This window comes from Podarcis raffonei, chromosome 8, assembly GCF_027172205.1.
Source record: "Podarcis raffonei isolate rPodRaf1 chromosome 8, rPodRaf1.pri, whole genome shotgun sequence".
NCBI lineage: Eukaryota > Metazoa > Chordata > Lepidosauria > Squamata > Lacertidae > Podarcis > Podarcis raffonei.
This window is the reverse complement of record NC_070609.1, coordinates 8,394,778-8,422,088: the sequence shown is the minus strand read 5'-3', so window position 1 is coordinate 8,422,088 and position 27,311 is coordinate 8,394,778. Positions and strand designations below refer to the sequence as shown.

General features: G+C 42.7%; 1 protein-coding gene across 1 annotated transcript in view; it reads right to left on the bottom strand.

The window, feature by feature from the left end:
* ARHGAP35 (Rho GTPase activating protein 35) overlaps positions 1-27,311 on the bottom strand; it is an 82,974-nt gene that overhangs the window by 12,264 nt on the left and 43,399 nt on the right. Inside the window, exon 3 of the mRNA XM_053401873.1 lies at positions 25,199-25,343. Coding sequence (XP_053257848.1) covers positions 25,199-25,343 — 145 coding nt within the window. The remainder of the gene's footprint in view (positions 1-25,198; positions 25,344-27,311) is intronic.

Sequence of the window (27,311 nt, the reverse complement as noted above, 5' to 3'; positions counted from 1 at the left end):
TGTGTAATTTTATAGTTGTACGCATCACACTTACTCCTGATTTTTTCTTTTTCTTTTGACTTTGTCATCAAAAGCTCCTTATGCTGAATTCATATTACTTTATTTATCTTTCTATTTGGGCCTATGTTTGTTGTTTAATAAAATTTCATTAAAACAAACAAATAAATGAAGGCTGCTCTACGTTAACCTTCCCTAACCTGGTACCCTCTGGATATTTTGGACTATGTCTCTCCTCATCCCTAATTTTTGCCCATGCTGGTTGGGGTTGATGGGAACTGTAGTCTCAAACATCTGGAGGTCACTAAGCTGCTCTAGGTCTCCTATCCCTCCTTCAATTCAAGCAGATTACACCCCACCCCCACCATAAAGTGTGCTTTATAAAGCTGGAGGGACCATGCAAAGCACTTCCCCTACAGCACAAGCTACTGAAATTAGAATGGAAGCACTCAAGTGCCCCAGGGCAGGCGCATAAGCTCTTGGACCCATCTATGGGGATCATTAAGACTTCATTACATTTTTAAAAATAAATTTCATAACAGCAAAGAGCAACCAAGATTATGGCGCTTTGGATATACTGAATGCAGACTCTTGAAGATTAAGATGGAAGATGGCAGGATCCCCATGGATGTGCTCTATGAGGAGTTGGCTTCAAGCACTAGGCCTGTTGGCAGACCAACTCTATGTTATGAAGTCTGCAAACATAACATGAAGGCTGGCAACACTAACTCTGCCAGATGGGTATCCCATGCAGTCGATCATAGTGCCTGGAGACAGTCAGGTTGCGTATCCACAACAGTGACCAGAGGATGAATGACCGCAGGGAGGAGCGCAAAGAGAAGAAATGCCATGGTGTAACTGTATCAGCAAAACTAGACACCTTCATCTGCCCCACCTGCAATAAAACACGTATCTCCTATGATATATCTCTACAGCCGCAGCAGGCGCTGTAACTCTCCAACGATTTGACTTATCCGCCAAAGGTGCACTCTTTCATTGCCTCCTGAGTTAGGTGTATGGCAACAACAACAACCTGTTTAAATCGAAGATCCAAGGTTCTGTGGTATAACCAACGGTTGCAACTTTATCTCAAATGACAACCACAGAATAAGCTCTCCCAACCTTCCGTGTTTCTGATGCTCTGAACTTCAAACCATTTATCTTCTGCCACAGCATAGCCAAGGGTTGTCTATGCTTCACACATTCTCAGATTAGATTCAATACTGAGAAAAGGTGTCAGACAAAGAGACAATTGCCCTACACCTTGCATCCTTCACTGGGTAACTGGCAATAGAAATCTCTGTAACAAGGAAGTGTGTCTTGCTGGCCGTAAGCCACTGGCTTTCACCACCACCAGACACGTTATCTATGTGGTCTGTTGTGACAGTCTTGATAGGCGCAGGCCCAAGGACCAGATGCTGCCGCTCTTCTAATTTATGGAGTCATTATGGACACAGCCAGCTGCACCATAACATTCGTAGGTTTGGGAGGAAAGGAAGGTGGAAATCTCACGCCACGCCTGAAGCATCACTTGAAGTAATTATTTCGTAGATTCTTTTGTGCCTCTTTTGACAGCAAAATGGGAATGGGAAGCACATGGAGATTGTGATTTAAGTTTGGAAATGGCACGTTAATATGCAGGAGGACAAAGAGGACTGGCACACTGGCCATTGACTGGTCATATATGGATCCCATAAAGTCAATCATGCCATTGTTTAGGTGGTAGCTCAACTATTTCATTGCGGCATGGTGTCCAAGGGCACAAGTGAAGGAAGCTTGCCCCTCAGCCCTGAAGCAGCTGAGGGAAAGTCAATGAGCACGGAAAGCTTCTTCTGTTGGCCACTTGCTGTAACTATAAAGGTAAAGGGACCCCTGACCATTAGGTCCAACGTGACCAACTCTGGGATTGCGGTGCTCATCTCGCTTTATTGGCCGAAGGAGCTGGCGTACAGCTTCCGGGTCATGTGGCCAGCATGACAAAGCCGCTTCTGGCGAACCAGAGCAGTGCACGGAAACGCCGTTTACCTTCCCGCCAGAGCGGTACTTATTTATCTACTTGCACTTTGACGTGCTTTCGAACTGCTAGGTTGGCAGGAGCAGGGACCGAGCAACGGGAGCATAGGCTTCTCCAAAAGGGGACAAAATTTTCTGCTTTAGATTTTGTTTATTAGTTTTGTATACTACCCTTGATCAATAAGCTCCAGAGTGGTTTACATCAATAAAAATATAAAACAAATATAATAGAATACAAACCAATTATAATAAGAATGATTCAATAACTCCAACAAAGAAAAGAAAAACAGCAGCAGTAAACTGTTCACCTGTATGCTGACTTTGGTGCTTCAGGATAAATGACAAAGATAAGAATTGTTCAGTGAAGCATCCACCTCTTTAGAAACCTTACCTAGCATTGTTCAAAAGTTGAATTTTATTGTTCCATTGTAACGGTTAATTTTTTTAAAATAATAATAAAGCATCAATGAGTAAATCACCTGTTGATGATTAAGGTATCTTTTTTGTTGTTCTAATAAAGTTAATTAGTTTCTAAGAATAACAAAGTAGGAAGGGCTCCCAGAATAAGCCTGTGTACCCAGCAGCCAATATAAACAATAATCACTCATCCCCACACATCTTCTTAAGCAATCCTGACAAGTGTTTATTGGAGTCACAGCCAGTAAATGATAGAGGGCACCTGCTGAGCATTTTATGTAACACACAGGCCATTTTTTGGCCCCCAGGGCCCTCAAAGCAACCTACAATAAAGGAATAAAGGATCTGGGGATTCCCATAACGGTGCTGGTGGGGGTTTGGTTCAAAAACCCAAGATTTTGGTTTTTCAGCAAGGCTTTTCAAAATATATATACTGTATGTAAAAGAATACATATCCCTTAATAAAAAGATCCATGTCATGGCATCTGTTTCTGCAAAAATGCATTCCAAGTAAATTACAACAGCATGCAGATATTTTGATGGGGCTTCATGAAGCTGCCAGCTCCTTTTCAACTTTCTGGTGACAAAGACTCCTCCTGATAGTTCTGCTGATGTGTAATGAATCAGCCATCAGAACTATGGTTTCTCTTGTCTCAACGTATCAAAGTACTTGGATAAAGCAAGACAAATGTCACTGGCTGGCAAAAAGCATAATTGCAAACACATAAAAAAGTAACTTCAGGAACGATAAGAGTCACTGGGGGACGTCGTCAACTTAGTAATTCCCTATTCCCAGCCAGCAAACAAGCAGGAAAGGCTTTCCAAGCCAAACCCCATTTTGAATTTACATTTTGATGATGCTCTGATGATTTCACAAATGCTCCCTCCCTGCAATACTCAGCATCTAGATGAGTAACTATTATGTACTGCACAAGCCCCTCACCATCACTATCCAGGATTCAAGGCAATTAACTAGGAGCCAATAACACTAGCAATTATATTGACTTATATGTATATTCCGCTTTTTGAGTCAAGATCGACTCCCAAAGGAGCTCATTATGTTTATATCCCACAATTCTTTGATAGGGCACAAGTCAATGTATATGGCTCTTCCCCGTAATCGCTCAAATTTCTTCTCACAGCCACTTTGTTAGGCCGAGATATTCTGGCTCAAAGTCACCCAGTGAGTTTAGTGGGCAAGCAGGGATAAGGAAGTAGGTTTCTGCAGTCCAACATTCCACAAGCCCTGTCACACTAACTCTCAAGAGCTTTACAATGAAAATCCACACAAAGCTTCTATCTACCATTCATTCACATTCTCTCTCACACACTTCATATATATAGGTTTTGACCTATAAAGCCTTAAACGGCTCAGGACCGCAGTACCTCAAGGACTGCCTCTTTCCATATGAACCTACCCGAACCCTGAGATCATCTTCTGAGGCCCTCCTTCGCATGCCTCCTCCGTGAGAGGTCGAGAAGGTGGCAACACAAGAACGGGGCCTTCTCTGCAGTGGCTCCCTGTCTGTGGAATGCTCTCCTCAGAGAAGTTTGCCTGGCGCCTTCATTATACACCTTTAGGTGCCTGACAAAAACATTCCTTTTTAACCAGGTCTTTGGTTGATCTGATTTACATCCTATGCCCTTTTAAAATGTGGGGTTTTTTTGCGGAGGGTGGTTGTTATTGGGTTGTTGTTTTTATGTTGATTATGTATTTTGTGATCAATGATTCTTCAACATCAACTTTGTTGGACTGGTCATGTTGTGCAGATGCCTGATTATCGTATTCCGAATTTAAAAATGGAAAGCGTAATGCTGGTGGTCAACGAAAGTGGTTTAAAGACTGTCTCAAGGCAAATCTAAAAAAATGAAGTATAAACACCGACAACTGGGAAACACAGGCCTGTGAGTGCTCCAGTTGGAGAACAGCCTTTACCCAAGGTGTCATGGACTTTGAAGACACTCAAACTCAGAACGCAAGGGAGAAACGTGCTAAGAGGAAGGCACAGTTTGGCAAATCCACACCGTGATCAACTCCCGCCCGGGAACCAATGTCCCCACTGTGGAAGGATGTGTGGATCCAGAATTGGCCTCCACAGTCACTGACGGACTCATTGTTAAAATCGTGTTTATCCTATGCCCTTTTAAAATGTGGGTTTTTTTGAGGGGGGGCTATTGGGTTGTTGTTTTTATTTTTATTAGGTATTTTGTGGTTTTATATTTTGATTTTATTCTGTGAACCACACTGAGACCCCCGTATATAGGGCAGTATATAAATTCAATGAAGAAGAGGAAGAGGAAGAGGAAAAGGATGTCTTTCTCTTGGGGCTGTGTATGGCAGTCTCTTCTAGCCCCTCGCAGTTCCAGGACCATCTTCCAAAGGAGATGCAGGTTGACTCAGTGGCTGGTGGAAAGCAAAGATGGCAACTCACAGACATAGCCCAACAGTTTATTGCTATCTTGTTTATAAACAGCTAGTCCTACTGTTTAAATTCATGCTAGTGTTAGAGCAAATAGGTAGTTAAACTCTCACTCACTCTCTCTCTCTCTCTCTCTCTCTCTCTCTCTCTCTCTCTCTACTGAGCTCTCCTGTAAAAGAGCTAATTGATCCTTTACCTGGAAATATTCCTGCTAATTTTCTTCTCAAGAAATGGGATACAAACAAACATGAACAGTCCTAAAGGACCCTTTCCCCTCTCTGTCTCAGGCTAACATTAAAACCCAAGGAAAGAGATGCAGAAGGAAAAACACACACAAGATTATGCATTATTTACACATTCTGCTCAATGAACTTCAGGTCAACTAACAAATTTATGTTTCAGATGAGACATCCTAGCCAATAGGTGTAAATTTAAAATGTGTTCTAATCAGATCAAGTATTACTTGTACACTAAAGAAAAAGCAGGTTGTAGATATTAGAAATGTCAAAGTTGAAAAATGTATAAATCACATTTGAGTGGACCAGCTGCAAGACTGATATTGCACCAAGTTCGAGACAGACTTGCTATTCAGTCTTACTCAGATGTAGACAGTGCAGAAATCTACAAGCTACACATAAATTTGGAATTATTCAATTTCAACACTGTTTTAAATTAAAATCAACTACAAATGAGGCCACCAGTGGCATGGAAGAAAGCCATTTTGGTGTCATTATTCGCAACATATTCATCATACTCTTATTAAACATGGTTAAGTAGAACATTTAATTGCTGGATGGTGATCACCCGTCAGCCGTGGTCAGAATCAGGAATGATGAAGCCAAGTTAATTATTACTGTGGCTTGCACACCTTGGAAATTTGGAACATTATGCTCACATTTTACATTGCCAGTTTTTAATGAAATAACTATGGGGTACTGGTGTTTAACTTAACCATGTTTTCATCCAACACTGTTAGACAACATCCACCATTGTTGAAGTAAATCCTTTGAAATGCAATGTCCCAAAATTAAAGACCAACCCTGAGGGATCAATCCAAGGATCTCTCTAGTTCAGCATCCTGCTTCACACAGAGGCCAAGCAAATGTCTGCTTAATTGCTAAAGGCAACCAACACAGTATTTGGCTACATAACGTATTTGGCTAAAATAAATTCTGGATTTTTACTGTTTCATTTTTTGGTAAACTGCTTTCAGCTTTGGGGACTTCTGGGTTAGCGCCATCGACTAATGGCGGATTCCCTCTGAGCTCCGGAGGGAATCAGCTCCGCAGGATCGGGTCTTGCCGCTGCGGCGACGCAGGGACCCTCAAAAATCACAGGCGGTGAAGCCTGTGAACCTGGTGACTCGGCGGGCACCATTTGCGCCCCCCCCGACCTGCGAAGGAGCCTTTTTAAAGGCTTCGGAACGGGGGACGGGGTGGGCGGCGCGGTGCTGAGTGTCGACTGCTTCTCCTGCGGAGTGAAGCCGCATTGCCATGGTTGGAGAGCGCTGACTTCTTGTGAACAATTGGATTCTAAAAGTAACAACCCGTGAGTACTACGGAAATTGGAATTGTAAAGAAAAGTTTTTTAAGAATTAGGCACGATCGGGGAAGGTGTAAAAAGGAAGTCTGCCTCCCCGTCTTGTAAACAAGTTAAAGCAAGGACCTGCTAACTAAGGTCGAGAGAACCTCTTTTTCCTTCTTTGGTAAAAGACTTTAATTTCACGGTTTGGCAGTATAAGAAATCTTGCTGGAGGATAAAGAACTAATTTTGGGAGCTGAAGTGCCACCCTCCCGGACCCGGGAGTGTTCCGCGAGAGAGCCTGTTGATGAGGTACTAAAGAGTTTGACAGCTGTCAAATTAGCTGTCAAGACGGTAAAAGAGAACTTTGTTTCTGCTGCTTCTGCTGGTTATATCTGTTACAATTTTGTTACAATTTGTTGAAAACAAGGAAGAACTGATACAAACTAACTGGATTTTTGGATTTGAACTGGAATGAATATTAAGAAACCAAAATCCCTCTAGAGGGGGTTTTGGGACATTACAAGAATGGCTGGAGGAGGGAAAATCCAGGCTGAATTGGACAGAGTCTTTGTTCTCTTGGGAAAGCTACAAGGCCAAATTGATGTTTTGGCTATAAATGTTACAACTCTGGACTCAACTGTAAACAATATTATTGAATTTGATAAGGATTTGAATCAGGAAGTTCATTCAACTGAACAAAAAGAGAAACTTGACAACTTTGAGAATTTGGATAAGGAGACATATGTTGTCCCTGAAGAAAAGGAAGGAGGAGCTGTAATTTTGCAGATGATGAAGGAGGACTTGAGGCCTGACATGATGGTAATGAAGGAAAATAAGAACTTGATGTGGAAAATCTGGCCTGAATTGGAGATTGAAAAAAGGAGAGATCTCCTTATGTGGAGATCTGAAGACCTAAGGATTATAAATTTGCTTAAGGTGGAAGTTGGAGCCTTGGGGACATTTGGACTTGAAAGGAGTAAGAAACAAGATTTGGGCTCCACTTTTAAGTATGGAGGACTGGTTGGAAGAAACATGGATCCCGTAGGGCCAGAGCTTCTCCGAGATTTGGTGTTCAATTTTAAGGACTATCAAAAAAACCGGCAGAGAGGAATTGAGAGAGAATTAAGAGCCTCGGATGTGAGATCTCCAGGCTAATACTAGATTAAGACTGATGGACATTTGTTGGGGACTGAAACCGGGAAAGGGGGGGTGGGGTTTGGGAATCCAAAGGGTACATAATTATAATGTGTTCTGTTATTATTTTGTTTTTGTAATGTGTATGAAAATTGGGAAATTCGTGGAAGGGAATTTGGGTCGACTTTAGAAAGAATGTTTTAAGAATGTGTATTGATGTATAAGTATTGATGTTTAAGTTTGGATAAGGTAAAATTGGTTTTTTAAAATGAACTAAATTAAATGAAAATAAGGTTAGCAAAAATAAATTGAGGAAATAGATGAAAGAGAAAAAGTAAAATAATAATATGTTAAACTAAGTATAGAAATAGGTTAAAAAATATGGATAAGGATTTGCTGAATTAACAATTTGAACTGGAATACAAGAAAGGGAGGTATGAGGAGGTCAGGGAAATATGTTATTGGAAAATAGGTATCGTGAACTTTATGTGTTTTTAATCTTTTTTGCTTTTTCCTTTTTGATTCGTTTTTTATTGTATTAAATTTGAAAATCTTAATAAATATTTTTTTTAAAAAAAAACTGCTTTCAGCTTTGTTCTTGTTTTTTTAACAACCAAGCAGTGTAAAAATTTTATGAATCAAACAAATGAACATGCTGACCTGGCATATTTCGGCTTCCTATATTTCCTAAATCATCAAGCTATCAGTTGTCAAATTGCTTCAGACAGTGATCCTAGTCCACTACAATCCCAAGTACCCATGAAGGTCCAAGGCATCTCTATGGAAATAGCATTCCTGTTGCCCCAAACATTCCAGATAATCAATGGATGCTCAAAGCATACATTTGAAGCTCACACCGTATGTCATTTCTATGTGAAATGGCAGTCAGCCCTTTTGACTGAGGCCTCTCCCCAGAGTTTGCACATGCAGAAGGCAGTTTGTGTAGGCAGTCTTTCCCATCACCTCTTCCCTGTGATAATAATAATAATAATAATAATAATAATAATAATAATAATAATAATTTTTTATTTATACCCCGTCCTCCCCAGCCAAGACCGGGCTCAGGGCAGCTAACCACCAATAATAAAAACAAGTTGATTAAAATACAATTTAAAAGATTAAGGTACAACATTAAAACATTAGGGTGCAATCTCTTCATAGGAGGAGAAAGGAAAAAGAGGGGGAGGGAATCAAACTGATTCCAAGCCAAAGGGCCAGGTGGAACAGCTCTGTCTTACAGGCCCTGCGAAAAGAAATCAGATCCCGCAGGGCCCTGGTCTCATGAGGCAGAGCGTTCCACCAGGCCGGGGCCAGTGTTGAAAAGGCCCTGCCTCTGGTTGAGGCTAATCTAACTTCCTTAGGGCCCAGGACCACTAGGGTGTTGCTATATATGGACCTTAAGGTCCTCCGTGGGGCATACCAGGAGAGGCGGTCCCGTAGGTACGAGGGTCCTAGGCCGTGAAGGGCTATAAAGGTCAAAACCAGCACCTTAAATCTGACCCTTTACTCCACTGGGAGCCAATGCAGCTGGAAAAGCACTGGGTGAATATGCTCCCATGGCAGAGACCCTGTGAGGAGCCTCGCTGCAGCATTCTGCACCCGCTGGAGTTTCTGGGACAGCTTTAAGGGCAGCCCCGCTTAGAGCAAATTACAGTAGTCAAGCCTGTAATGCCTGCCTGATGCAGTTTTATGCAGGGCTCTTCTGCCCAATTTCAGGCAATTTCCACACTGCACTGCCGTTTCATGGAGCATAGCCTATGCTGTTCAGGAACCCCCACCCCTTGGGGGGGGCTTGGGGGGGCAAAAACCTGGTTGTGCAAACTTCCTTCTGCCTATACAATGATTGGGTATAAACCATTATCTTGTTTTCTTCAACAGACTCATGTGTGATTAGCTTTGAGTTTATGTTTACTAATTTGTAATTTCACATTGAAAAATAGGAGATACACATATAGATGTACACACACATATGGGGGGTTGGGTTGGGCTGAGACTGAAAAAACAGGTTCAGACACTAGTTCTTAGTTACAACATTTAGCAGGTGATGGAGCAGAATCTAAGCCTTCTTGAGCTAAGCCAGGCTTCCTCAACCTCAGCCCTCCAGATGTTTTTGGCCTACAACTCCCATGATTCCTAGCTAGCAGGACCAGTGGTCGGGGATGATGGAAATTGTAGTCTCAAGACATCTGGAGGGCCGAGGTTGAGGAAGCCTGATCTAAGCCTTTGTTGTCTCAGTGACGGCAGTTATTGACTGGAAGGAGGAGGCTTTCTCACATAAAATTACTCACATAATCAGCAAACAACCAGAATCACGGTTGTTTGGACCACGTTGTCAGTTTCAATATGAAAAGGACCCACTTTCAAGTTCTACATGTTATAAATTAAAACTTAACCAAAAAAAAAGAGCTAGGAGGCTTTACCCAAGAAAGGACTAGACCAAAATAATTTAGGAAAGGAAGAGTCCTGGCCCAGAACAAACAAAATAGGGTCATCTTCAAATCATAGTCCACAAAGGTGCCACCAGGAACTCCCCCTCCCATGGTTTGCTTTAACCATGGTTTAGCATTACACCAGCTTTGGCATAAACATAGCTACAGATAACAAAGACTGCTCTAAGAACCATAGTTTGCAAGCCCGATTCAAACCATTGTTTTGAGTACAATCCTGGTTAGCTTCAACTGTGTTTCTGCCAAAGCCAACATAACAATAATCAAATGACAAAAGGGAGACTGTAAATTGCCTGTGAGGGGGAGAAGGGAGATGGTGCATGCGCTTACAGCATTGCAAGCCACATTTTTAGTAGTCCCAAGCCATTCATTTCTGGCACTACAAATAAGACCTATTTTTAGCTGTTTTTAATAGTTTCCCACTCTACAGGTAGAGATTGCCTTGAAATACACCTTACTGTTTTCTTTGTTTAACCCAGCCTAAATTGACCATGTTGGATAATGGCTATTACATTAAGTAGCACTAAATGGAGCCAACAGCAAGCTTAATTCATTTCCAACACACACCAAGGAAACACTAACAGTCTGCAATATTACTTACCATTTCATCCATTTACAAGATGGGGTGGATGAAGATTAATCCTGGCTTAAGAACTAAAACAGATTCTGGCTACATTAAACTAGAGTGAGACTAGAGATGCTAAACTGGCACGGGGAAATCATTTGTCAACAGTACTGGTGGAACATCTGGACTGTACATCAGGGAAGAGGCCATAGATCAATAGTGAAGTACACGCTCTGCTTGCAGAAGATCCCCACATCTCCAATTAAAATGTCTCATACAGGGAAAACCAAGGAGGGCGCTGCCAGATAACATGCACAATAAGTGCCCAAGTTTCCTATTTTCTGCTTTTAAATCCACTTAAAGCAATCAATCAACTCGACTAAAACAGAACTTCTATCTATTACAAGGATCAGGTACAACATCTGTAGGGTTTCATCAAGACTGATTTTGAGGTGTTATGAAACTTATTACTTAACCTTTGAGCAGAGACAGGTGAGCGTCTTCCACCCACCCATCTCCTTCCCCAAAGTGAAGCACTTTGGGTTGGATCAAAGACAAGGGAATCTGTTTCACCCAAAGTCCATTTTCACTAACCGTTTTCCAAGCCCATAAGAATGGAGATGCCATTCACTGATTTGTGTACAAGACTACATCTTGGAAAAACTACCTCCAGTAGGGGACTCTTCCATACTCAAGGATCTCATGCAGTGAGTGGGCTTTATCTCCCTCCACCACCATCGGTGTGGGGGTGTGCAGGCAGCCTTTTAATATAATCTTATTGCTATCATTGGAGAAAGGCAACCAGAAAGACTGGGTGGAGTGCAAACAACAACCCACTGCTTTTCAGCCTCCTGCTCCAAGGCCTTCAATTCCAGGTTGCTATTTGCCCCTGTGCTTTGAGCTATTATGGGTCTAACAATGTGGGTGGTCAGAGAAGAATCTGGGAGCTTCTAGTACTTACCTCTCCTTTGAAGTGAGCATTACACCAAGTTCCTTTTTGGGCCTGAATCTGAAGGACTTCCCCAGTTATCTCTAGAAGCAAGAGATTCATCAACTACAGTGGTACCTCGGGTTACATACACTTCAGGTTACATACGCTTCAGGTTACAGACTCCACTAATCCAGAAATATTACCTCGGGTTAAGAACTTTGCTTCAGGATGAGAACAGAAATCGTGCAGCGGCGGTGCAGCGGCAGCAGGAGGCCCCATTAACTAAAATGGTGCTTCAGGTTAAGAACAGTTTCAGGTTAAGAACAGACCTCCAGAATGAATTAAGTTCTTAACCCGAGGTAGCACTGTACTGACTTCCTTCCTTTCCTAAAGTTCCTGCAGAAATCTCTTAAAGAATCCAGGCTACACATGAGCTTGCAAAAGTTATCATGATGTTGTAATTCAGCCACTTCCTTGCCCATCCATTTGGCTAGTGTGATTGCTGGCCAAGGCAAGTGTTACACAGCAGACTGGGAACCTCTAGGAATATCCCAGTTTAAAAACAATCTTTCTTGGACAGCTGGAGTTAGTTATTTGAACACGGCCAAAGAAATAGCTCAATTACTCTAACCAGTTACTGCTTGAACAGACTCTTGGAATCAGAGCAATTCGCAATAAATTCTGGTCAAATAGGCCCCAGACAGAAATCTCAAAACACACACTCAAATACAGAACTAATTTTCCAGCTGAAAGCCTTACACAGGTATTTAGCCTAACAAGTGGGACATTCAACAAAATGTTTCAGTGTAGAACACTCCTGTTAAGGATTTAACCCAGTCAGCCATACCATTTTCCAGTAGAGTTGGTCGCATTCCCTTCTCAGCACCCCCAGATCTTCCATCTCCCACAACTGTTAGCATTTCAAACCCATTTAGCACCCCCAATCCCTTGGGTGTTTCTATGCAAACCTCAGGTTCTGTCCTGTCGAGACCCCTCCCCATCACGTTGGTTATTGCTACAAGGATCCACTTGAGTTCAATAAGAATATATAGGATTGCTATGACCATGAAACAATCTACAGTGGTGCCCCGCAAGACGAATGCCTCGCAAGACGGAAAACCCGCTAGACGAAAGGGTTTTCCGTTTTGGAGGTGCTTCGCAAAACGAATTTCCTATGGGCTTGCTTCGCAAGACGAAAATGTCTTGCGAGTTCCTGCGGGGGTTTTTTCCTCCCCCCCCCCTTTTCCCAAGCCGCTAAGCCGCTTATCAGCTGATCCGCTAAGCCGCTTAACAGCTGATCCGCTAAGCCGCTTATCAGCTGATCCGCTAATAGCGCTAAGCCGCTAATGGGCTTGCTTTGCAAGACGAAAAAACCGCAAGACGAATCGCGGAACGGATTCTTTTCGTCTTGCGAGGCACCACTGTAATTCAAAATGGGCCTTGATAACCCTTGGACAGTGAGCCAATTATCTGTCTTCACTTGAAAGTCTTCATCTATAGCCTAAATTATGCTGTCTGGTTACTTATCTGCCTACTCGTGCACATTCTTTCAGCTGGTGGCTGTGGAAATGGAAACCATCTGCTCAGTTCCCTCCTTCCATTTCCTATCAACTGTCCAAAACCATGTTTGCAGAAGTCTGATGGTGCTATTTTTGTGACTGGGCTTTTCTGTTTGTCTTTTGAGACCTGCACTTTTCATTATGGAAGTCACAGGGCCAATACTTCGCTGGTCTACAGCCGAATTGCCAAACTTTGTGCCAGTAGAAGCATTTGGAATTTCGAGAAAGTCCTGTGAATGCTAGGCACAAAATGGCTTGGGGCGGGGGGACATGACCCAATGGTTGCTACAAATAAAAGCAGAAAAAGAGGCAGGACAAAAGAAGGCTGTGGACATATCCCACCCCCTAAAACAAGCCGTCAATGTGGGAAAAGGCACCGACATCAGCCACTACCACAGCGATAAAGTTATTTACATCTCCCCTCTGTTCAGAATGGATGGAAGGGCAGGGATTCAATCCTGCCATCCAATGCCATGTGGGCATGTTTAATGGGGCATGTTCAATGTAGGAGAGGCTGAGCCAGTTCAAGTAAGAACTGAGCAACGGGGGGGGGGGACCTGTATCTGGTGCATTGTATATTTCGGAGGGGATATTTATTGAGACCTTTTGCAAGTGTCATGGCAGGTACTGGAAACCACAGAGCATTGGTGGCTACTGCTCTAAAGGTATCCCAGGTCACGAAGAAGACCTCGCTAAGTGGAATGGAAAGTTGCTTATCCTCAAATGCATGCTACTGTGGTAATAAATTTTAATATTCCCAGGCATTTTAGTTTTCCAAACATAAATTTTTAAAATGGTTCTTTTTTTGGCCGTTTCTCTCCCTTACTATCATTCTTTAATAGGGTTTTATATATTTATATATATTATTTTATATACAGTATTGATAATCACCTTGAGTTTTTTATATTTTTTTAAAGGCGGGGTAGAAATAGTAAAGGTAAAGGGACCCCTGACCATTAGGTCCAGTCGTGGCCGACTCTGGGGTTGCGGCGCTCATCTCGCTTTATTGGCTGAGGGAGCAGTCATACAGCTTCCAGGTCATGTGGCCAGCGTGACTAAGCCGCTTCTGGCGAACCAGAGCAGCGCACGGAAACGCCGTTTACCTTCCCACCAGAGTGGTACCTATTTATCTACTTGCACTTACCGTGCTTTCGAACTGCTAGGAGCTGAGACCAAGCAACGGGGGCTCACCCCGCCACGGGGATTCGAACCACCTACCTTCTGATCGGCAAGTCCTAGGCTCTGTGGTTTAACCCACAGCACCAACACTAAAAATAAATGCCAATTTTTAGACATATCATATAGTGCAACATGATTGTAATACACTGATTAAAGGGGTTTATATTGTTAAGGAGTGGTGCAGGTTTTCTTTTAGGGAAGAGAGTTCAGGGGCAGACTAGCCAAGCTTAGCAAAATACCCACTCCCCAGTGAAAAAACAATTCTTGGCTCAGGATTTTTTTGACATGTGATTGTCAATACATTTACATTGATTTGTGACATATCTGAAGACATGCCTGTTCGTCCAAGGAGAGTCTACTATTATTATTAATAATAGTTACTGTGTTTGTTTGGTGGGTTTTTTTACTGATTTTACTGCATTTATTGTGCTTTATTATTATTGTGAACTGCTTTGGTATTTCTCTCTGTAAATGAAAAGCAGCAGAGAAATGTTCTAATAAATAAAAGGCAACCGCTCAAAAGAGAGAGAAGCTGTTATGTGCAGAATGCTTTCTGCAGCAGACACAAGAAGTCAAATATGCATTCAACATTAAGTCAAATGTGCTCAGTGAAGCTTCACGGAACAAATCAGCCACACAAATTTCATCAGCGGGGGAAAAAGAAGCCCACCAAATGCTACACTGTGAGGCGCCCGCCACTATAGTGTCAGCAGTTGGCGTGAGTAGCAGGAAAAGGGTTTTCCACTGTCCTTGAAGTTGAAGGCAGTGTCAAAACACTGTTGCCTGAAGGAGGTGTAGCAGCCAGGAGAGGGAGGATTGGGGTGCTGATCAGGTGGGAAAGACCTCTGTGACTGGTCACATGGTCAGAAGAATACCAGGGAGCTCCCACCACCATACAAAGGAGACCAAGTATGGGGACATGGGGGGGGGGGACATTAAGAACAGAAGGAGGACCTTTGTTGTTGAATCAACTCCTGCTAGAAATTGGACAGATTTGTTGCATTTTTTGACATCAATTGAGATTTGACTTTCCAGATATTTGTATGCTTTGTCAAACTGACTTTCATTCTTGTGTTTTGTGTAAATTCGTTTTCTGTTTTGCTGTTAGCGACCCTGCGTTTCCCTCGAGGACGAAATGTGGGATATGGGCAATAAATCTGACCCTCAAAGCGGAACCTGCCTACACATTTTCACCACCGCTACCTCATCACAAAACACTTAAAAGGGGTGCCTGGGGTTTCTAGAATGAAGTTGAGATTCCTATAATTCTTTTTAAAACCTCTTGAGAACAGCATAAAGACATTCTTAAGCTATTAGGTAATAAAGTACCTGTCCCAGCACCTTCCACAGAGCTTTCCACGTACACACAGCTGTTCAAGTATCAAACTCTGCAGCTGTGGATCTACAGGGTCCAACCAGAGCTTCACAAGCATTATATTACACTCATTCATGATGTACTGAAACAAGAACACAGTCCCAAGATCTTAGCTACTCATGTGAAGACCAGACCCCGACTTACTCAAACTCGCCTGATGCAAGCTAAGGAAAAGCAAGAGCATATAGTTGGAACCCATGAGCTAGCTAGCTTCCTTCCTTCCTTCCTTCCTTCCTTCCTTCCTTCCTTCCTTCCTTCCTTCTGAGAACCAGACAACTTCTCACAGCCATAGCAAACTGCATTAGAAATTTTGCTTCAAAATCAATAAGGTGCTTTGCCATGTGGCACAGACGACTGATGTTCAGAGACAGAAGTCGAAAGTCCTCTAGGCACATGAAACTGATTGCACAGCTGTTTGGATATGGGCTCATGTGTGTTGCTGGGAAGCACCCTAAGAGATACTGAAGTTCATGATTAGGAGTAATACAGTGATACCTTCGGTTGTGCACAGGATCTGTTCCAGAGCTCCAATCAGATCCCGAGAAATTTGCAACCAGAGGTGCCTGTTCTGCGCATGCGCACTGTGCGGTAGAACGCTTCTGCACATGTGTGGTGAAACCTGGAAAAATACTTCCAGGTTTGCCGCGTTCGCATCCTGAAGGATACGCAGCGTATCCAGAGGTACCACTGTACTCTCAAATTACTACACTGTTTTTAGAATACAGTACATGTTGATAATGTTAGCACCGTAACTTCTCCACTAGTTTTGCCTTAGTGCTCCCACTCTGAGAATGTGGTCGCTGGAAGGGAATGCAGCCCTCTGCTGTAAAGGGTACCCCACCCATCTTAAGACAGAGAACCTTGCAAAACGTCTCTTGGTAACAAATGCTAAGCAGGTAATAACTTTGCTTGAAATACAGAAAACAATTTAGAAATTTACTTTTCATATATTAGCACACATTCAGAATGTTGCATCAAAAGATTTGGACTGAGTTAGTGTGGGCCATTTCGTTCATACACACAGACCTGGTGCTGCCTTAAGTTTTGAATGCCAGAAGACTGCATTGAAGAATAATTTTATGCTGCTTGGCAATTCCTGCTTTTTCTAAACCAGCATCCCTTTCTCTGTTTATCTGCAGTACTCAGTTACGGTGCTAACATTATCAACATGTACTGTATTCTAAAAAGAGTGTAGTAATTTGTAAAATTTGACCAGAATCTGCTCAAATATGCCATGCTATTTACAAAAAATAAAAAATAAAAGAGCACATGCTATTTACAAAAAATAAAAAAAAATAGATGAGGGTAATTCTGATTCATATGGAAGTATCTTAAATACACAGGGTTTGTAGAATTGCATTTGCAGGGATGTGCAGCCTGCGGCCCTCTGGATGTTTCTGGACTACAACTCCCATCATCCCTGATTACTGGCTACGCTGGTTGGGCTGATGGGAGTTGTAGTCCAGAAACATCTGGAGGGGTGCAAGTTGTGCACCCCGGATTATCCAAACATAAAATTCCAGTCTACAGAAAATGTTGGTTACAAATGTACAGAAAGGAGGAAAATCTTGCAGTGACTCAGGCTAAATTTGCGACCTGTCTTTCAGTTATTAAATTTCAAGGAAAACCTGTTAGTGAGAAAACAGGAAGTTAGGACGGTGATCCAATTTCAAAACCGTTGCTTCCTTGGGACCTTAGATTTTATGCCCAGCGATACTTTACCACTGGGGACCAGTAGCCATTCTTGATTATTCTCTCCATTCAGAACTTTTCCTTAGCACTGCTACATGCCCCAAGGCAGCTAACCATGTCTGAGAATAAATCAAGTTTCCCTGAGAATAAATTGGGTTCAGAGGCTCCGCTGCCAATCTGCTTTCTAAAGGTCTATCGATCTGCAGGGAGAAATGTTTTTCAAAAGAGAGACTTCCACAGGTATAGAAAATTAAAAGTGATAAATTCATGCGCTCACTCAAAAGCCTTCACCTGTTTTACCAAACCAGTGTGGCCAAGAAAAAGGCATCTCAACTACCAATATATAAAATTTTAAAAGCCCAACTTTTCAGCCACAACAGAAAATAACAGAGGATAAAATGAGAACCATAAACGACTCACACAATCTGATATAAAGCAGCCATTTATCTGCAACTTCAGGTTTTAACTTCCGCTGTGAAATGCCTGTTTCTGGTGGGGAGAGATGCTCTGTATCTTTTGCCAGTGACATCTTGATGGACTGAAGCCTGCACACTAAAATAAATGATTCTATGTGCTGTAATGCTGCCCTAACAAGAATGCCTGCTGATGCTTCATCCCCACAAAAACTTCTAGGTTATTAGTCATGATCAAGAATATCAGCAACTTTGCTTGTAGCTTGGTGGGTTAACAAAGCAGAACTCCAACCGCCGAGGAATGAACTGTTTCAACAAGTGACCACATGAAGCCACAAGCGAATGCCACTCATACCACAATGTGAAACCACAGCCAAGACCCCTCCTTATAAGGAGGAAGTGGGGGACTCAGGCTGGAAGGCTAAGGGAGCAGTTTAGTCCACACAGTAGCTAACAAGACTCTTCTCATTTTTGCTGTGATTGAGAGAGCACATCTTTCACTTAAAAAGTATACTTTGCAGTTTTAGCCCCAAGGTTCACAGAGCATTCATCCTAGGGGGACACACATACGCAAGGATTTCTTTTAAGCCTCCAAGATCAACCTGGAAAATAATTAAATATTAAAACAGTCCACAGATGTTATCCAATTTCACCTACCATTGCTTCCAGGTATAAAAATAATCCATATTCTGTTTGAGCTTCCACAGTCAGGCACATTATGTCAATTATTGATGCAGCAAAGAGGTGAGCTGATGAGGAGCGACGTTTGGAAGACTATCACTTAGATGAGGTAGGTTTTTAAACTAGTGAATTAGGTTTAAGCCATCACTGAAAACTAGGATTCCACTGGACTCATGATACCGGTTCAATAAGCTTACGTATTATTGATATCATAATTTATGCTCCTCCAAGGAACTTAGAGCAATGTATTCATTTCTCTCCACCCACCTATCAATCTCTTTACTATAACCATTTGAAGTAGGTTAAGCAGAGAGTTCGTGACTAGCCCAAGGTCTCCCAGTGAGTTTCATGGCTGAAAAGGAAACTGAAGCTAGGCTCCCTGATGCAAACCCAACATTTTAACCGCTGTGCCATTTAGTTTAGTGGTTTTCACTCTGTGTTCTGGATAACTCTAAGGCTTCATACTGTCTTATTAGGGTTTTCTCAGGTGGAAAATCAGCAATGGTAGACAGGATTCCCTGAAAAGCAGCTTGTGCATCACTGCTGATCTTCTCTCTACAACATGTAGCTGTAGGAGAATATGAGGTGTGTTCTGGATCACATTCATGCACAATGATGGCAAAACCCCACTGGAACAAAAAGCAAGCCCAGATAATGGCCTAGAATCCCCTGCAAAAGCAAACAAATTGATCTGAAGGATTCCCTTAGTACAGTGGTTTTCAACCAGTGTGCCATGGCATCCTGGGATGCCTTGAATGATGACCGGGGTGCCACGGGCAACACTGGCCTCTGTCCCTTCCCTCCCTCCTCCGTTGCCCTCTCACATCTCTGTCTTCCGAAGGTTTGCACAGCTGTTTGTTGCAGCAGCCCTGGCTATAAGCTCCCCAGGCAAATGCTGCCTCTGGGCCTGGTTGCCAGGAGTAAGCAGCCTCGGAGGAAGCAAGCAAGCGGGCAAGGGAGCCAGTCCGCTTGCCCTTGCTGTTGAGAATAGATAGACAAGTCCCAAGCCCCTGTGGGGCAGGGTGAGGAGGCACCTCTTCTTGGGGCATGGCGGGGTTTTAGCTCAGAGACCAGGGGCAGGAGCAGCAGCTGTCCAGAGGACTCCCAATGAGAGGGGAGAGGAGAGGAGGCTGAGCGAACACTCCACAAGGGAGGGTGTTCAAAAAAGGGTGAGAAACTGCCAGCTCTGCAGACAAGGGGTGACATAATTGGGCTTCTGAGCCCTACAGGGGTGCCACAGAAAGAATGTAGTTGGTCAAGGGAGCCATGGACTGAAAAAGGTTGAAAACCTCTGCCCTAGTATAAAAAAAACTGTCCTAGCAACAAAAATGAAAGTGTCTGAAGATGTACAATTAAAAGCATGCAATAGCTAATTATGTGACCAAGCAGCAAGGTTTGAATATAGGTGTGTCATCTTTTCTGCCACAAAACCCCAGGTATGTACACAACACTACCTTGGCAAGCCACATGAAAGCTTTCGTGGTGGAGACCAATCTGGATGGCTTTGGAGTCAGCCAGAAGACAACGATTATCTTGACTGGACCATTGCATAAACTTACCCACCCACCTGCAAGTGGGTGCCCTGTTGCAGCATCAACCCAAAGCGTTTAATTTTAGAACTTCCTTTTCTTCACAGATCCTGTCTTGGCGTACGAGACTGGGTTGTTTGTGGCCAGAGGGTGGGGGCCTTGAAGCCAAAGTTCTATGCTGCTTTCCTTAGGCAAGCCACTGTTCTTTGTCTCTCTCTCACACACACACCCATCTGAAAGATTATCCTGGCCTACCTCTCAGGGTTAGAATGAGATAATAAAGTGAAGCACTATGAAATGCAATATTAAATGCTTAGTATTATTACTAGTACTTTTGAATTATGGTGCTGGAGGAGACTCTTGAGGGTCCCATGGACTGCAAGAAGATCAAACCGATCCATTCTGAAGGAAATCAGCCCTGAGTGCTCACTGGAAGGACAGATCCTGAAGCTGAGGCTCCAGTACTTTGGCCACCTCATGAGAAGAGAAGACTCCCTAGAAAAGACCCTGATGTTGGGAAAGATGGAGGGCACAAGGAGAAGGGGATGACAGAGGACGAGATGGTTGGACAGTGTTCTCGAAGATACAAACATGAGTCTGACCAAACTGCGGGAGGCAGTGGAAGACAGGAGTGCCTGGCGTGCTCTGGTCCAGGGGGTCACGAAGAGTCGGACACGACTAAACGACTAAACAACAACAAATTACTAGTACAGATCCATGGACCTGGACTATGAGCCTTGTTTGCTCCCTGCTCCTGGGCTTGTCAGGAAAATCCCAGGCACACAGAAGCCTGTGCTTCTTCAAATTTTATGTTGACAACAAGGAATCTGAAATATTTGTTCAGCCAAGCACAAGGGTGGTGCCAAGCAATCTGAAACTCACTTCCTCAAATAAGAAGAATTCAGGTCATTTTCTCCATACCCCACTCTAATCCAGTTGTCTTTCAGCCTTGGATGAGGTTCTGATAAGGCAAACTTTCAAAGGTGGGTCTCTATTTCTACACAGCCAGGATTAAAGGAGAATATTGCAGCACTTGGAAGTCTGCATTGGGAGAGAGAGAGAACAGTGGTGCTATCCACAGGGTATTTCACCCCGCTGGGACTATACGGTAGCACTAAAAAAAATAAATCGTGTTCTCATAGCTATTTATACAGTACTGTCTGAATACATTACCACTAAATATGTTAAAAGCAGCTGAAGGGAACAGCTTTACATGCAATGCAGAATCATCTTTCTGATCTCACCAGACACCCTCCCTTCCCCAAAATGCAGGAAGCAGTGAAGAGGTGGACTGCTGTAGTGTCTGAGGGCTAGTGTCTGATGTTGGGCCGGTATGCAAGACCAAATGAGAATACCTGTTACCAGCCTTGTGAGACTGGGACTTAGGAGATGCTATAAAAGGCCTTGTCCCACACCATACAGCCTCTGTTTGGAGGCTGGGTAGGAACACTTCAATGCTGTCCAAGCTGCCTGTGAATGGGCATGCTTTTCACCTTCCCTGGGTGAAAATCATGTTATGTATGGTGTAGTTCATACTTCTTCAGATTCAAAGGACCAGTGTGACAGCTGGCACATGGGACAAAAAAGAAGGGCCCAGAAATCCCTGCCTTTGTAAATAAAGAACATAAGAGCTCCTCCAGGGAGGGAGAGATGTCTGTACAGTGGTACCTCGGGTTAAGTACTTAATTCGTTCCGGAGGTCCGTTCTTAACTTGAAACTGTTCTTAACCTGAAGCACCACTTTAGCTAATGGGGCCTCCAGCTGCCGCCGCGCCGCCGGAGCACAATTTCTGTTCTCATCCTGAAGCAAAGTTCTTAACCTGAAGCACTATTTCTCAGTTAGCGGAGTCTGTAACCTGAAGCGTATGTAACCTGAGGTACCACTGTACTTGGCTAATGGGCAAAGCAACAGAGCAGGGCTGGTTCGTTGATCTGTGCAACTTGTGGACAGTACCTGCTTGCAGCTTAACTCCACTCTCTGCACTCCTGCATGAGAACTTTACTGGCTTTTAAAGTCTCAAGCACAGCACCCAAGCAGCATATAAGCCAGCCTTTCTCAACCTGTGAGTCCCCAGATGTTGTTGAACTACAATTCCCATCACCCCTAGCTACCAAGGTCAGAGCTCAGGGATGATGGGAGTTGTAATCCAACAACATATGGGGACCCACAGGTTGAGAACTGCTGATATAAGCAATGAGACAGCCAGCCCAGTTGCATATGTGCAGAGAGTATGAGTTCCCCAGGCCCTTCCTCTCCCCTAACTTCTACAAATATTCACAGCTGAACTTTTATATATTTAGTAATGATTGATAGGACTGAAGCTGCCTGGTACAGAGTCAGACAACTGGTCCATCCAGTTTAGTACTGTCTACACTGTGTGGCAGTGGCTCTCCAAAGTTTCATATGAGGGACTTTCTCATCCCTACTTCTCATCCTGCTGGAGACTGAATGCAAGGCAGATGAACCATGGCCCTTTAAATCCATTATCAATCTCTTCATTTTCACCACAAAGCAGTCAGTTACACCAGCGGGACAGAAACCCACAAACATGGCAACTGCAAAGCATTTTTAGTCAAGGATGAATTTAGTAGCAATATGGATAAATCCTTCTGGTTTTTTAAAAGAAATTATATTTTAGCTTAGGACATGTTTCCTAAGTTTTCTTTGTGACTGCTGAAGACCAGTAAGAGCACATCCTCTTAACACCGCCTAAGAACCAAGATCAACAGCATGAAAGCTTGGTAGCCTGTCCAAATTCATAGGGAAACTCCCTTCAGATGCAGATTTGTTTGCTACAGCCTTTCCTCAGCTGATTTATGAAAACGAAATGCTAGGACCTCTCTGGTTGGGTGTTGAGGTTAGGATATGGTATAATAAAGCTTACTTGTTTCACTCTAATGATGCACTGTTATCTATTCTGAGAATCCAAGACAAGGAATTATAAACCCCCTTATTTTGTTCTGTTATCTTTGGCTATTAAAGGATTCAGTCAGGCACAAGCAAAGCAGAAATGCCTCTGGCCAATTAGGAACTCCTGACTTAGTTTTCAGTATGCAAACATATACATTATCACAATTTTGCAGAAGGGAACACAGTCTACAATTCCAAACAACCACACAATTACCCCAGTGACTCTGAAAGCCTGAGAAATGGAGGAAGCAAAAAAACTATAGAGATATACCCTATGTTAACAAGGGTGCTAATTCAGGACAGAAATCCCAAAGTATGTCTGGTATCTCTGATTGTGCAAACAAGCTCCAGGGCCCAAAACAAAACATTTGGAGAACTCATGTTCCATGATTCATGCCCTTTTCCCAGGATACTCCATTCTATTCCCCACCTTTCCTCCCCACACCACCCCAATTTTATATTTTTATTCCAAGTCAGCCCCAACATTTTTTGTATTTCTGCAAACCTTGGGGCTCCCCCAAAATTTCCTGAGTCCTTCCTCACAATGATCCATACACTCTGAGAACCAAGTTCACTAGGAGTATATGAGATTTCCATTAATAGGTATATCAGGTCTTTGGTATAACTCATATTAGTATGAACAGTACCACAAATCAGCGCTTTACTAACTTCATCTGAATCGACTTCTGGGAAGTTGGCATTGTTAAAAAACACTAAAGATGTTTATACACAGGACAGGTTTTCCACTCAGATGAATCATCTGCAGCTCAACCCTAAGGCACGAGAACTTTCAATAAAGCTGCAGTGTTCATTTCAGGTAGAGAAATCACATGGCAGATTCTTTGTGTAGTAAAATCTTGAGTAAGAATGAATGTGTCTTGTAGTCAAGGCTTTCCGATCATAGCTCTGAAGTTGCACCTAACAGGACAGGTGCATCTTGGACTCTGCCCAAGCGCTGCTCCTATCTGCAGTAACATGAGCTGTTTGCAAAGGCAAAAGGAAAGTCTATTCTCTCATTAGGATAATAAAGAATAGAATGCACCAATTTCACTCTGCAGTGACTTATTTCCAAGTACACTAAAACCAAATCATAATGCTTTTCTATGTACACACTAAGTAAAGGTAAAGGGACCCTTGACCATTAGGTCCAGTCGTGACCAACTCTGGGGTTGCGGCGCTCATCTCCCTTTATTGGCCGAGGGAGCCGGTGTACAGCTTCCGGGTATTTCAGAGCAAAAACCAAGCACTCTCTCAAATTATTGAAAGGGGCTAAAAAATCAAATGATGGGAGTGAAAATAAATATTAGGAGTGAAATACTGCATTCACAGTATTAGTACGGGAAGCAAAATGGAGCTACCAAAACTGCACCATCAACTTCCATGATATAGGAATTTTACAGACACAGCAAGAAACTGAAGGCCCTTAAAGCTTTCTCCACTTGCTGAACTGCAAAAGGCAGCTGCTCTCTGCTTTAGCTAAAAAGTTCTGTTAGTACAACAGAGTAACAGCAGCCCTTCATTGTGGGAAAGGATTCATCTTGTCAGAGCCATGCAGAAGCATCAAATAGGAATACTTTACACCTGATAAATACCACTACAGGCAATTTCAAGTTACTTCTAACATTTGACATTTTATTATGTTTTTATATTCTGCTGGAAGCCACCCAGATTGTCTGTCTGCGGAAACCCAGCCAGATGGGCGGGGTATAAGAAATAAAATAAAATAATTATTACTACTACTGCTAAACTTTCTGGTACCTACTCAGGAGGGGGAAGTATGTTCTGATCTGGCAGCAACGAAGGCATGAGAATTTAAATATAGACGGTATAACAGGAAATAAAATAAAACAGCATGCAATTCATCTATAGACTGCTCAAGCATAAACGACATTAAGTTAAAAGCCTCCAAAGCACAGCAGGCATATCCTTCAAATACTGTTGAAACAATAAACTGTTTCACTTCTCTGCAGATGCTAATCTGTTTGTAGAACATTCCCTTTTAATTCTTTAAAACCAATACAGATAAGAGAAAATGATGTTTAGAAAGTGTTTAGTATAAACAATGTTTGGAGTTTATTTTGGTTCTTAAAAGCAATCATTTGCCGCCGCCACATTTTTCTATGAAATCCATTGCTGGCTCATTTTACCCAGAATTCAATGCACAGCCGAAGTGACATTTTACCAATGATCTTCAATGAAGTTTGACCAAAGGTACACAAACTACACTGCTAAATTAAGGTACATGCAAGAGCTTTCATAGCTACTAAACTATAAGTTTCCCACCTTTGCCCACCCACCCACAAAATGCAAATGGAGCCATATACTCTTTCTGAACCAACCAAGGGGCCTTCGCAGATGAGATGTGGCATTAAAATAAACTAACAACAACATCTCTTGCTACAAATATCTTACCTGTTGCTTCAATGTATTCAATGCATCTCTCAATAAAAATGGGGATGGGTTTCTCTGGTGTCACTACAGTGGACAAAGGCACCCCGAAATAGTTGCTCTCCCATGTAGCCTTTGTGATAGATGGCCGAGGCTTAGGCTTTGGTTTCTGTAGAGAAGAATTTACCAGAGTTAATATTGTTGGAAACATACATTATAAATAATGAAGCAATGGATTTAATGAGGCTTTACCTAAATAGCCAAAAGGTCAATAATATAAGAAACTGGGGCGATAAAAGACACAATTTAACTTGTTAGTCAAAAACAAGCTGTACTTCTGATTATACATATGCGCTCAATTTGCTATAAAGCTATGGTTGCTATTGCTACGTAAGTAGAATGTGAGTTCATATAACTATATATAATACTTTAAAAATAAAAAGGAAACATTTAAAAATAAAGCTTAGAAGGAAACATTTTTGAACTACTTGGAATGATACCACCTGCCACAGCAAATGCTACACAGTAATAAAAATAATTTGAACACCAGATACCTTTTACACCTGACTAGCAGGGAGTGAAATCGCAGCAAATACAAAATCCATAGAATCATAGAATCATAGAGTTGGAAGAGACCACAAGGGCCATCGAGTCCAACCCCCTGCCAAGCAGGAAACACCATCAGAGCACTCCTGACATATGGTTGTCAAGCCTCTGCTTAAAGACCTCCAAAGGAGGAGACTCCACCACACTCCTTGGCAGCAAATTCCACTGTCGAACAGCTCTTACTGTCAGGAAGTTCTTCCTAATGTTTAGGTGGAATCTTTCTGCACCTCCTCTTCCAAACTAGAATGCTACGGTGCAAGCTACATTTTGTTCACTTACAAAAAAATGCTGTGAAGCCAACAGGTATTTTCTTCCCACAGTGGATAAAGAACAGAAAACAAATAAGGATTGTTTTCATCTAAACCAGTCTTATTCTCAAGCAACAATGTGCCAAGAACAGCTAAGAGCAACAGGCAAGGAAGGCACAAAGCGTCAGGTCAAGTGACAGTGATTCACAAACTCTATCCGGGTGAGCCTTTGAGTAAAAGTGTGTGATGGCGGGGGGGAGGGGGGGGAGTGTGGCTCCATGGAAGTTTACTTGGAGTACTGAGGAAAAGCTTCTACTTCAAAAGCAGGAAAAACAAACCACAAGCAGCAAACAGAAAAACAGAATGGCCTGCTTAGGGAGAGATGGAAGGGCAAATGTATCTTCTCAATTATATATAGGGAAGGAGTAGCCAGCGTGGCACCTTCTAGACTCTCATCAGGTCCAGCTAGCATGGCCAATGATCAGGAATGATGGGAGTTGTAATCCAGCAACATTTAATTGGCTATTCCCTGGTAGCTAGAACCTCTGGCACTAGAACAAGAGTCATCCCGCAGGTCTATGGTCCTTTCCAGGCTGCAGAATTATTTTGTTTCATTTTTCGTAAGACTACTTATCCACCCGCCATCAAATTCATTTTATCAAATAAAATTCAATTAACAGCAGAAAGACAAACGTTACTTCAAAAACTCTAGCGGTCAAAGTATTTAATTTTTAGATACTAATACTGTAGGGCTTGCAAATGTGTTAAATGTCATAATCATCATCATCATCATCATCATCATCATCATCATCATCTATTATTTATACCCCGCCCATCTGGCTGGGTTTCCCCAGCCACTCTGGGCGGCTTCCAACAAAACACTAAAATACAATAACCTATTAAACATTAAAAGCTTCCCTAAACAGGGCTGCCTTCAGAACGTTTTAGAATCCTTGGTTAGTGGAGTACCTGAATTTCTCCCCACCACAGTTTGCTCTTACACTCTCACTTGTGCATTCCCATTCTAGCCAAAGTCTGGAAAAAGTCATAATTCCATTAAGGTATTAGATGTGGGTGGGAGGCAAGTTTCCCTATATTTTCATTTCCCATTTTTCTGCATTACACTTAAGGTAAAAGGTAAAGGTACCCCTGCCCGTATGGGCCAAGTCGTGTCTGACTCTAGGGTTGTGCGCCCATCTCACTCAAGAGGCCGGGGGCCAGCGCTGTCCGGAGACACTTCCAGGTCATGTGGCCAGCGTGACGAAGCTGCTCTGGCGAGCCAG